The sequence below is a fragment of the Rhea americana genome, unplaced genomic scaffold (genome assembly GCF_003343005.1).
Source record: "Rhea americana isolate MKP2758 unplaced genomic scaffold, rheAme1 scaffold_67, whole genome shotgun sequence".
Taxonomy (NCBI): Eukaryota; Metazoa; Chordata; class Aves; order Rheiformes; family Rheidae; genus Rhea; species Rhea americana.
In genome coordinates this window covers 4,173,830-4,185,286 of record NW_028186834.1, presented here as the reverse complement: position 1 = coordinate 4,185,286, position 11,457 = coordinate 4,173,830, and the positions used below count along the sequence as shown (strand labels likewise).

The window sequence follows — 11,457 nt, the reverse complement described above, 5'->3', positions numbered from 1 at the left end:
CTTTTTTAGGCTGTACCCCTCTTGGGACTTTTTTTAAACCTAATTGGTATTTAGAAGCTTGATTATCTGAATGTCATAGGGGACAACGGCTCTGACTGAATAATTGGGTGAATTTGCATCACAATTAGGTATTGGGAAGCAAAGCCTTTGTTAGGTATTTTATTGAGGTTCAAGAAATCAAAGATGAGTTGTAATGACAATAGAGAAATATTTTTGTATTTTCATGCCTTTTCATTTCCTAGCCATGTATCACGTGAATAAAAATTCCAGTCTCCAATGTAAAACAGAAAAATGTTCCCAGTTTTCATGATCATACAGACAAAAAAGCAAACTAGAAGAACCTAATACATTTCTTTAAGTATATAATTTTAAGCTAGTTTTGTGATTTTGGATGCCAGCTGTATGGGCTATAAACTCCACAGGACTTAATTAGTCCTGTCTCCCTTCTTTCCTTTACTGTACTTGAAGAAGTCAATGAAACAGTAAGTTTTCCAGGGTAAGTTTGATCTCTTCCCACCTGATACGCAGTTCCTAGCCTTTAGTTTATAATGCCCTGAACTTATTTATTTACTTATTCCTATGTGTTTTTCTGAAAAGGAATCCTATGGCAATATCACAGCTCAGGAATCCTGTTTCCAGGCTGATGCTTCTTTACAGTAGTTACATTACATCCTCTGCTGGCCACTCCAAAGGACACTATCAATTCCTAATATCCTTCCATTTCAACTGTTCTTTTTTTTCCAGTCTTCCCTTCTCTGACAAATTGGAGCCTTACAGTTTTCTGTGAGTAGAAAGCATGCCAGACAAAAAGCAGAAAGCACGTATTGCTCTGGTGAGCATGTTAGCCTCTGGGGCTGCATAACAGTTTTCTGCAACTCTAATTAAGACATGGCCTGTGGTTATACCAGTACTCAGACTGAGCCAGTCTGGCATATTTTTGCTTTTATTATTATTGTTTTGATCACTGTGTCACAGCAGTAGTCAGTACGGACTGGCTTGCGTATGCACTGCTGCCCTCCGATGGACGGAAAAGACACTCTTGCCTGGCTTTTCTTGTTCTTTCACTTGAGAGGTCTTTACTTGCAGACTAATACAGAATTGATTTTTGATAATGCTCTACATATGATAAACAGCCTAGAAACTGGATATCTGGGCTAAATTTTAAACGAAATCACTGTCAGGTATTTATATCTGTAGCTTTAGTCAATGAGAAAAACTACTAGATCTTGAAGCTGTGGCTGAGTTTACAGCTATTACCCTGTAAATCCTGGTGCATCATATAATTTTATTCACGAGATCCAAGGGTGGACTCGCCAGGCTGACATGCTGGCATTTACGAGCAGCTTTCCAGCCCCTGACCCTTCAAACTCACACTAACCCTAGCACAAGGACTTCCACGTGTTTGTAAACATGTAAGGAAAGGCCTGTCACGAAGAGATCGTGCCACAACAGCCAAACCCGTACTGGCCCTCCTGCCAGAGCAGAGCTTTAACAGGGGCTCCCAGAGGAGCCAGCTGCGTTGCTACGGTGCTCACAGAGGAGCGGGATGTCGCACTGAAATCACTGGTACCAAGGTCCCTGAGCATGAGACCTGGGTTCAGGCCAGAAGAAACACCCTTAAATCCTCCACTATTATTTTACTGAACACCAGTGAAGTTACTAACAATGAATAATACTGCCTAGCAGGGTGTTAGAAGCAAGTAAGACATCTCTCAGGTCACAGAGTGCTGAGTAACTGTCCCTCATGCTAGCCACAGGCCTCAGTTCCCCTTCCCCCCCAAAATAATAGCAAAGCAGAGGAGGAAGCGCCGAGCGCCACAGCGCGCCGGCACGGCTGGCCCATCCCTGAGGGAAGCCGCCGCGCGGCCGTTGGGGCCGCGGGAGGGGCGGGGGGCGGGGCAGGAGCGGGCGCTGCCCGGGCGGGGGGCGGGGCGGCGCTCTGGCCGTTGCGCTCCAAGCAGTCACATGAGCCGCCGGGGAGCCCCCGCCCATCCTTCCCGCTGCACCCCTTTGGCCGCGAATGGCACGGCCCGGATGCGCTTGCACGCAAGGAAGCTGCGGGCGAACCACAGCAGGGGTGGGGGAACCCGGCAGCCGCCGGCTGGGAACACCCCTTGGCCTGGGCGTTGCGGCGCGGACGTGAGAGGATCAGCTGCGGGGCGCCGGCTGCCGCAGACGGCGGGGATGGCCGTGCCCCGGGGACAGGAGTACCAGGCCCCCCAGGAGGTAGGGTACCAGCGCCGCTTCGCCCCGGCTCTGCCGGCTGAGCCGACCTGTGTGCGGCTCTTCCCCGGCTCAGGGAGGCCCCTCGGGGCTTAGGGAGCGGGGCCCTGCGCTAGGGCCGCTGCCCGCTGCGGGGCGGGTCGGGTCCCCCGGCGCGAGGCCCCGCGCGGCGCTCAGGCTGCGCCTCGGTGGGTCACCGCCTGCGCGGCGCTGTGAGGAGCTCCCCTGCGCGGGAGGCTCCGCGGGGCTCCGGGGGCGCTTGGCCGGGAGAGGAGCCCTGCGAGGCTGCTCGGAAGATGGGAGGGAGGCGGGTGAGGCGGGTCTCCGCGGCGTGCGGTGCCTGGAGGAGATGCCTGAAGCTGTATTAGCCGCCTCTGCGGCCACGCTGGGGGCCTTGGTCTGAGATTCGCGGGTGCTCGGTGCCCCTGGCACATACATTCTTGTAGCCGTGGGTTCTCACCCTGCGCAGTGAGAACACTTCTAGAAAGGAATGGGACTGGTCAGGCTTTGGAGCCCTGAAGCTACCCACAAGGGCTTACTGTTTGTAAGCCTGTTTGTTATTGCCTTATTTTGTGTTTTCTTGAAAGTGAATTACCTCAGAGTGGAAATCCACACAAATTCTTATTTCTGTTTTTGTAGGAAGCTTACAGATATGTTGAGGTGTACTGTTGTGTGAACCCTGAAGTTGAAAGGGGCTTGCAAAATGGCAAATAGATTAACTGCCTTAAGGCAATAGGAACAATTTTTTTTTCTATGAAAGCAAGCTATGGACTGGGAATTTGAATAGCAAAAGCAAATGAAAATACTTCACTAGATGTGACAATATATTAATAAGTCCATCTAGAAATTCGTTACCTGTTTCCTTAATATTTTTTAGTTTAATAACCCAGTCAGTTGTGGATGTGAAGAGAGGTCCTCTGACATGTGGTCTGTGTTAAAACAAAATTTGGAAAATGTTCATTGGGAAATATTAGAATAATGCAGGGGAAACACTGAATGTTAAGTTTTTCATTTGTTAGGTTGAAACAAGAGAAGATGAAGAACAAAACATCAAATTGACAGAAATTTTGGAACTCTTGGTGGCTGCTGGGTATTTTCGAGCAAGAATCAAAGGGTTATCGCCTTTTGACAAGGTGAGACTAATGTGGTATTTTAAAAACCTGTTTTCAGTATGTGTATGTGAAATACTTTTCCAAGTTGGTTCAGCAGTTTCAGGTAGCAAAAAGGGATTTTTTTAGCACATGAAGCTTTTTTAGGTAAGTAATTGTGCAAATGAGTTTCTCTCAGATAGATAGGACTTCCTCAGTATTGTAAAACATTTTTGTGCAGCTAGATCTGCTTTAATAGAAAAAAATCAGATGCAACGCTATTTGTTGGTGTACTTGTTCTGGATATTATGGCATAAATTTATCTGTCAGTTGTATTGGGAAGTTTGCCGCTCTCTCACTTGGTTGCAATTAGAATAGTTAAGACTTAATATTTGGAGACAGCATGGTGATTTTTAAGAAATATTTGTTCTAAATAATGAGAAACAGAGAAAGATTTTTCTCAGGAGGCTCTGTGAAGGAACACAACAATTAGCCTAGCGAGATTATTTTTTGGGCTCCTGTTTCTTATCTTTAGAATGTTTTGTATATTAACCTTTCTTTGTCCTAGACAGGAAGTATGTGATACTGATGGGGAGCAGAGTTCAGGCTGCAAGAGCCTGTTTTTGTGCTGACTGCATGAGAAATTTCTGAACCAAGCTTTTAAAACACTGAAGTATGACAGAATCTTTGAAATAGACTCTTCTGTCTTCTGCTGTTTCCTTGGTCATAGCCCTGCTTTGCAGTACAATCTGAGTTTCTTAAAATTGCGTGGCATTACAGACTGTAAGTGATCAGGAGGCTCTGCACCCAGACAAAAAGCAGTTTCAAGGAGACTGCTTCAGTATGCAGTATTACTGCATTTATTTGTGCAAAAGGATGCATCAGGTCTGTATTTGCCGAAATATAATTTCATATGACAATGCCCAACTGTTACAAAAATGAGCATTGCTATTGAAAATGAGTTAGCTGCTAATGTAAAAGCGATACTGACTAACTTTATTAGATGGGACTGTGGGAGAGAGAATTGGTGTTAGAAAACCTGATATAGAACACCTGAACTTGTGTGATGTTAAGTCACTCCACATTTTGACACACTTTTTATTCCAGTTGTGTTCATTGTCTTTGCATATACTTAGTTTATGTTGTATATACCTAAAAGGTTGTGTTTAAATACTCAATTTATATAAAGTTGATGAGATGATTTAGGAGGTTAAATATGCCTAAATGTCTATGGGAATGGGGCCTGATGTGGAGATTTTTTAAGAGTTGGGGATTTCCATCCACTACTGCATTTGTACAGTGCCAAACACTTGGTGTTACAAATGACAGAATGCAAAGAATAATAGAAGTTAAAATGTTGTTAAATATATGAAGGCAAAAATTGTCTTTGGTAAAACTTTCATTTGATTTGTTTGGTCAGATTTTAATGATTATGACACTTACACTGCCCTGTTTTATTTTTACTTTTGTTTTAAATCTGAGAGCTCTATTTGAAAACTATGATATAAGCCAAGAGAGTGATTTAGATAATCATCAACTGTTTAGATTTTTTCTCCCTTCCTAAAGAAGTATATTGCACATGCATGTTATATGTGGAAGTTGATATATCTACATGCATATACGTGTATGCACACTGAGGACAGAGAAACTATTAAGTATATATTCTAAAATAAACAATGCCTTTGAGAAATACTTGTTTTTATTTCTTCAACTGTAAAATGGAACTAATCATTCTTTTACTCTTTGCTAGGTGGTAGGTGGCATGACATGGTGTATCACTACTTGCAGCTTTGATATCGACATTGATTTATTGTTTCAGGAAAACTCTACCATTGGTCAGAAAATGTAAGTTGTTGAAATAACAATGTGTAATTTCTATTATTTTTTATATATATACACACACACACRTATATATATGTGTGTATATACACACATAAGAATAAATACGTAAAGATAATAGTAAGGAACTTTAATAGAAGTCTCCTGCTTTTCAAGATCATCCATTTGTAAAACATTACACTGGTTTCTTGGTTTCTCATGGTGAAGTTCTGCAAACACTAAAACTAGAAAGAAGCTTATTCGAAAAAAGGAAGTACTAGCCCATTCTGGGCTACTCAGTTCTTAAATCCGTGCTCTGCAGTGAAAACATCTATGTGGCGGCAGAACAAACTGATTTGGGAACCGATCCAGGTTAAAACCTACCAAAAAAAAATAGTTTTAAGATTAATCAGTTCCTGGATCCAGTTCTGTGTGCAGCTGCGCAGATGCTTGTGCTGGCACAACGTGATGATGCAGAGACTAAAACAAAGGACAGAAAGACACTGCGCTGCTGGAAACTGTGGAACACAGCACTGATGTTCCTGGAGTTCACTATGACTGTAGTTTTCACTGTGTAAAATAACCTCTGTCCCTGTTTCCCCCCCCCCCCCACACACACACACACCTTTCTGGTAACAATTTGAAATAGTGGGCATTGGCAGATACAGTCTAAAGCATACACTGTGGTCTAAACAGTTATCTACCCTGAGCTGGGGAGAAGGAGTTTTTCATGCTAGTAAGTTTGTGATAGTTTGATAACATTTGTTATGCATGAAACTTACTTACAAGGCAGCTAATTTCTGTATGAGGGAAGTCTGTAAAAATCACTTATACTGAGAAGAGGAATGCATTTCAAATGTGTTATTTCTTGATGTAGTTCTGTGATGAAATAGCCATAATTAAAAATTACAGGAAACAAGAACAGGCAGTCAAGTTGCAGTTGTATGAAGAGGCTTATTTTCCCACTCTAGTTTAAAAATGCATCTTACTGTGTTACCTTGAATGTCATTTAACATCAGCAAGAATGATGTTTTTTAAAAATAAGAGTCATTCTCCATCCTCCCTCTCTCCCTCCCTCCCATTAAATTTAGTCACTTGCATCATCATGGATAACTAATCATATAAAGCATTGTTAAAGGCACAAAATCAAATAGAGAATAGAAATGAAGATAATGTTGGTTTTGTAATTACCAAGGAATTGGTAATTTTTCTTCTTTTTCTTCTTTTTCTTCTTTTAATCTCTAAGAACAGCAGAATAAAAATAGTTAAGTTGGTCTAAAAGTCTTGTGCTACTTTCCAGCTGACTGAATTCAAAACTGACAAAACTCAACTTCCTTTCCCAAAACAACGACTATTTATTGGCAAATCTGAACTGTTGAAAGTCACACAACTATAGTCTGTTTTAATGGCTTTGTAATGCTTGTATTAGTGGTGTCTCAGTGCTTCTGTGATCTGCAGATAAGGAAAAGTTAGGTTGTGTGTTCTTGATACTGTTATGAGTGCATTTTGACAATGTCGTTTATTTTCTGGGTCAGCTGTTAGAAATGTTGCAATAAACATGGAAACACAAATTACCAGATGATCTTGCCAATCAATAAATAATATAATCACAGYGGATGCACTTAAAAAAGCATATTGAGAGATGCTCCTACTTTCAAGCTGTAGAACATTAGTATGATACTGTAATGGAAAATGCCTTATAAGAATTATGTCAAAAGTTTTCATTTCTCTTATCAAGTATGACTTTTCAGCTACCAGAGGAGACTTCCTAACTACAAATTTTGTTTGCAAAAATAATTTGATGTTTATTTAAAAAAAAATACAGCATAGATGAATGTGAGCTTTTTTTTTTTTTTTTTTTTAATAGTGCCTTAACTGAAAAAATTGTGTCTGTATTACCAAAAATGAAGTGTCCTCATCGTTTGGAACCACATCAAATTCAGGGATTGGATTTCATTCATATATTTCCTGTTGTTCAGGTAATAACCTTGCATCAGTTTAAACAAAGACCGTGAAACATGCATACAAAATTTAACACACATCTTTGTTATTGTTTGGCTCTTTATTTGACTTTGGAACGAATAATCAAAGAGAAGTTTGTTTTTTTTTTTTTTTAAAAAAATTTACTTTAGAGTATTATAGATGAGAAGATGACAGAATACTTAAGACTTTTCTGATCCATGTTTAAGAAAAACATGAAACAAACTCTTTAAATCATTTGCAACTGAGTCAGAGTCTGTGTCCTGTGGCTTTTTTTTTTTTTTCCTTCTTAAGGAAGCTAAAGTTTGAGCTTGTTCTGGAATCTACTAATCTACTTTACCAGACTAGGAAGTACAGCAAATATCTTACTCAGTGAACTAGAACATAGACTGTAAGTTTCAGATATCCTCTTGTTTGAGTGACTATGAATAAGATTAAGGCTAACTGAATTTGATTCTTTAGGCTTAATTAAACTTTTTTTTTTTTATTCTTCATTCATATCACTTAAAGAGGATATGGATGGGAAAACAAATAATTGTTCTAACATGTGATCCAGTCAGTATATTTGCTGAGCAACACTAACCATATGCATGCTCATAATTCTCCTTATTATTAAGCTTTAAGCTAATATAGATGATGTGTTCAAATTCATGTGTGGCATCTTTTAGAATATGTCTAAATGTTGGTTTACTGTTACCTTTTTTCAAATTTCAGTTTTATCTGCACATGAAAACACATGTCTGATAAGCAGGGAAGATGAACAGAGTTCAGCAAACTTCTTTAAATGTCTTCTATGATTTCCTTGATTGGGAATTCCTTCCCTGTGAAAGAATTTACCAATTTTGATCTGAAAGCCTTTTCTTTTCTTTCTTTTTCTTTTTCTTTTTTAAAGAATCAGAGAAAGCTTCCTGTTTTCTGTCTCCTGTCAGTGGGAGGCTACTGAGTAAAACCACCCTTAACTGCCCTCCCCTACAAAATTGGGGCACTGTGTTACTGTTATCAATACAATTTTTAAGCTGTGCTCATGCTGCTTAGCATGGATTTTTTTTTTTGGTGTAGTCTTATGGCAGTCAGAAGCAATCTTCTGATCTGAGCATTTGATTCTTGAACCAAAGGCTTGAAGATTGGGCTTTTTATGGTAGAGCTGTAGTTCTTGGAAAAAGAGAAGTGATATATAGTAGGAATATCTGATAGAAATGCAGATAACCTAGCTGTAATGGTTCCTTGGTGTACAGCCAAGATTAATGAGATAAGGTTGGGTCCTCAGTGGTATATCCCTGTCAAAGAGTGCCGTGGATTAATGCTAAAAGATGGATTCTGTTTTGGACCTTGGCATATGTTCTGTTCAGATTCTCAAATGCTCCAACTTCTAGTGAAGTTTGAGCCCATCTGCCTGACTCAGATGGATAGAGATGGGTGCTGTGAACAGTTCAAGATTGCTTCATAGAAGGATGCCCATGCCATTGCCCATAGTCTGTATAAAAACCATCTGGACTATCCATTTACATCATCTTTGAAGTAAAGAGTTGTGTACTTCTGTACATGCCTATTTTAATCACATTCATGTATACATACTGTAGAATCCACATTTCTTGAGACCGAGAGATTTATTGCATGTATGTTCAGTAGAAAAACTAGGCACTAATGGCTTATAAAATACAATAGAGTTTTTAGTTGTTTGAATATAGAGTAGGATGTACAGTACACTGGTTGGTACAACTGAAATCTTGATCTGGTGAGTTGCGAGTTCAGTGGTATAGGTCAAAATGAAAAGTCAGAAAATTGAAGTTTCACTCTTTTATGAACTACTGTTGTATATTATTCTACATTATTATAGCATAAATTGTATGTTTAACATTTAACGAGTAATAACAATGAATACTATAAATAATATAGCAATACTTAACCTTGTGAAATGTATATTGTTAAAATGCTTTCAGCAGTAGCTTTCTTTTGCTAGGTTGCAAAGTTTATACAGCTGTCAGGTTTTTTAGAAGGGCATTTAGGTTTGGCTTGTTTTTTCTCCCCCTTAAAGATGCAAGCTAAAAGAAAAATTTAATGTTTAAGGTGGCCCACATCCATTTCACAGATGCTTTTCATTTGCCTTTTTTGGAATGAACTTAATGTGACATACAAATATTTGGATTATAAAAATTCATATTGGCAAAATTCCAGTGAATTTTACTTGTAGTTGTGGCGATTTTATATATTTTTGTTTATAAATCATTTTGTCAGCTAAGTAGTTGTACTAGGGGAAATTTGCAATAGGATTCTAGCATAAAAATTAGAATTAAAAAATTTTAATTAGAATTTTTAAATTCAGAGTATGAGAAGATGCCGTGCTGGCTAAATATAGGGGAAAGTATGCATGAACATAACTAATTCTGCAATATATCATTTACAAAAATATTTAGAAAAGCATTTTTGGGAGTACCTAAAAGAGCTGTGCTTTGCTCCAAGGAGTTTATAAGGCAAGACAGTTTGCGTCTTCTTTAGACTGTTGAATCTTGCTGTAGTATGAACAGTGTGGTTTGTTGACAGTAGGATAAAGAGTGAGTAGGTTTTGATAGGTAAAACTTTGGTTATAAGGATAGCCATGTTGTTTCTTAGTTTAGCCATGTTGTTTCTTAGTTTAGCCATGTTGTTTCTTAGTTTAGCCATGTTGTTTCTTAGTTTATGTATTTACTTGGTATTTCTTAACATATGGTTTGTTTTAAGTATATATAACAGTAGCAAATGCAAAGGTAATAAAATAGCTAATACTGAATTATTTTGTTAGGAGTTTCCTGAGTTGTTATGCCTACAAATAAATGTTGTAGTTAGTGTGCTTAAAATGTACTTTTTATATTTACATAATTATATATATATAAAAAAAAAGATGCAGCAGTTTGAGGGTGATATTGGCTGCTGTTGATTTTCTTCCTCTTTCTAATGATACAAACTTTTTTTTTAGTGGCTAGTGAAACGTGCAATAGAAACTAGAGAAGAAATGGGAGACTACATCCGTTCTTACTCTATATCACAGTTTCAAAAAACTCATAGACTTCCAGAGGTAAGGTCAAGCTAGTTCTTGTTTCTATTATATATCAAATGGTCAGCTGCTGTAAATCAGCCCAGATACAGTAAGGCTGCTAAAGCTGTGCTGATTTATATCGGACTGTGTGTGCTTTTTGCCTTTTTTGTCATTTTGTTAATTGATCTTCCAGGAATCCAAACATGAGTTCATACAGGGAAAAATAGAACAGTACTGAATTGAGGGTCCAGCCATTTGATATCTATAAAGCCTCCCTCATAATAATGATTTCGGTACTAAGGCAGCTACAAAGTAAGAAGAATATTGCAGAAAAACTGCTCTATCTGGCTTCTAAGGTGCCTGGTTCCTAGATGCAGCAGATGTAGAGTTCTGTGCAGTGTATCCAGGCTCACTTGCATCTGGTGACTGGAACTACACTGCCTGGAATGGGTTTGAAAACAACCAGTGTGGTATGGAGAAGCTGATCTAGCTAAAAGGGATATGCTGAGAATTGATACGCCATTAATGCAATGTTATCTGTAATCTATGACTTTATTTTAGAGTGCTGGAAGGCAATTCTTTTTTACCTGAATCCAACCCCTAAATCTGTTCTTGAAAGATAAATGCTCAAAAAGCTTTCTTTGAAAACTGAGCTTGTGGAAAGGCAGAGGGGGACAGGTTTGGGCTGAAAGGAATTAAATTTGTCTCTTTCAAATATGGTTGCTGGAGGAGTCAGAGCTACTGTTTTATCTGGAAGCACAGTGGTAAGAGTAATTATGCACTGTTTGAGGTACCCTGGTCAAATTCCTTCTCCAGCTGACAACAGTCAAATGACTGCTTTGAGGTTATGTGCTTTAATAGTGATGTGATCCCTGTCTTCCTGCTGAGGAGCTTCCTATTCTGCATGATTTAAAGCTTCCTTGGCATAGAAGGAGAACAGAAGCGAGTTTGGATTTGTGCCTACAGTGAAGAACTGTCAGTTCTATTCATGCATTTTATCCAAAGGTCTTTTCATATTTAAAACCTAGAAAACAAGTTTTGCCTCTAATTCAGTAATAGTGTTAAAGTGGATATCCTTATTACTGGGAATGACAGCAGCATTTTTTTTTTATTTTTTTTTTTATTTTTGTTTTCCTAATGATTTTTAATACTTAGAAGTTAACATAGTTATAGAGGACAACTTTCTTTCCCACACTAAGCCCATCCCATTCATTATTTCTTTGTGCTGGGGTAACAATTATAGATTCCAGTAGTAGGCTGGGATTGCAAATGTTGGATACTGTATAAGCAGACACCAGAAAGATTATTGATCTGGATACAATTTTTAAAGACTTG

General features: G+C 38.9%; 1 protein-coding gene across 1 annotated transcript in view; it reads left to right on the top strand.

The window, feature by feature from the left end:
* The first annotated feature begins 2,013 nt into the window (after positions 1-2,013).
* Positions 2,014-11,457, top strand: part of CCDC93 (CCC complex scaffolding subunit CCDC93) — a 50,928-nt gene continuing 41,484 nt past the window's right edge. Inside the window, exons 1-5 of the mRNA XM_085320929.1 lie at positions 2,014-2,226; positions 3,243-3,356; positions 5,062-5,156; positions 6,997-7,108; positions 10,063-10,161. Coding sequence (XP_085177055.1) covers positions 2,035-2,226; positions 3,243-3,356; positions 5,062-5,156; positions 6,997-7,108; positions 10,063-10,161 — 612 coding nt within the window. The 5' untranslated portion in view covers positions 2,014-2,034. The remainder of the gene's footprint in view (positions 2,227-3,242; positions 3,357-5,061; positions 5,157-6,996; positions 7,109-10,062; positions 10,162-11,457) is intronic.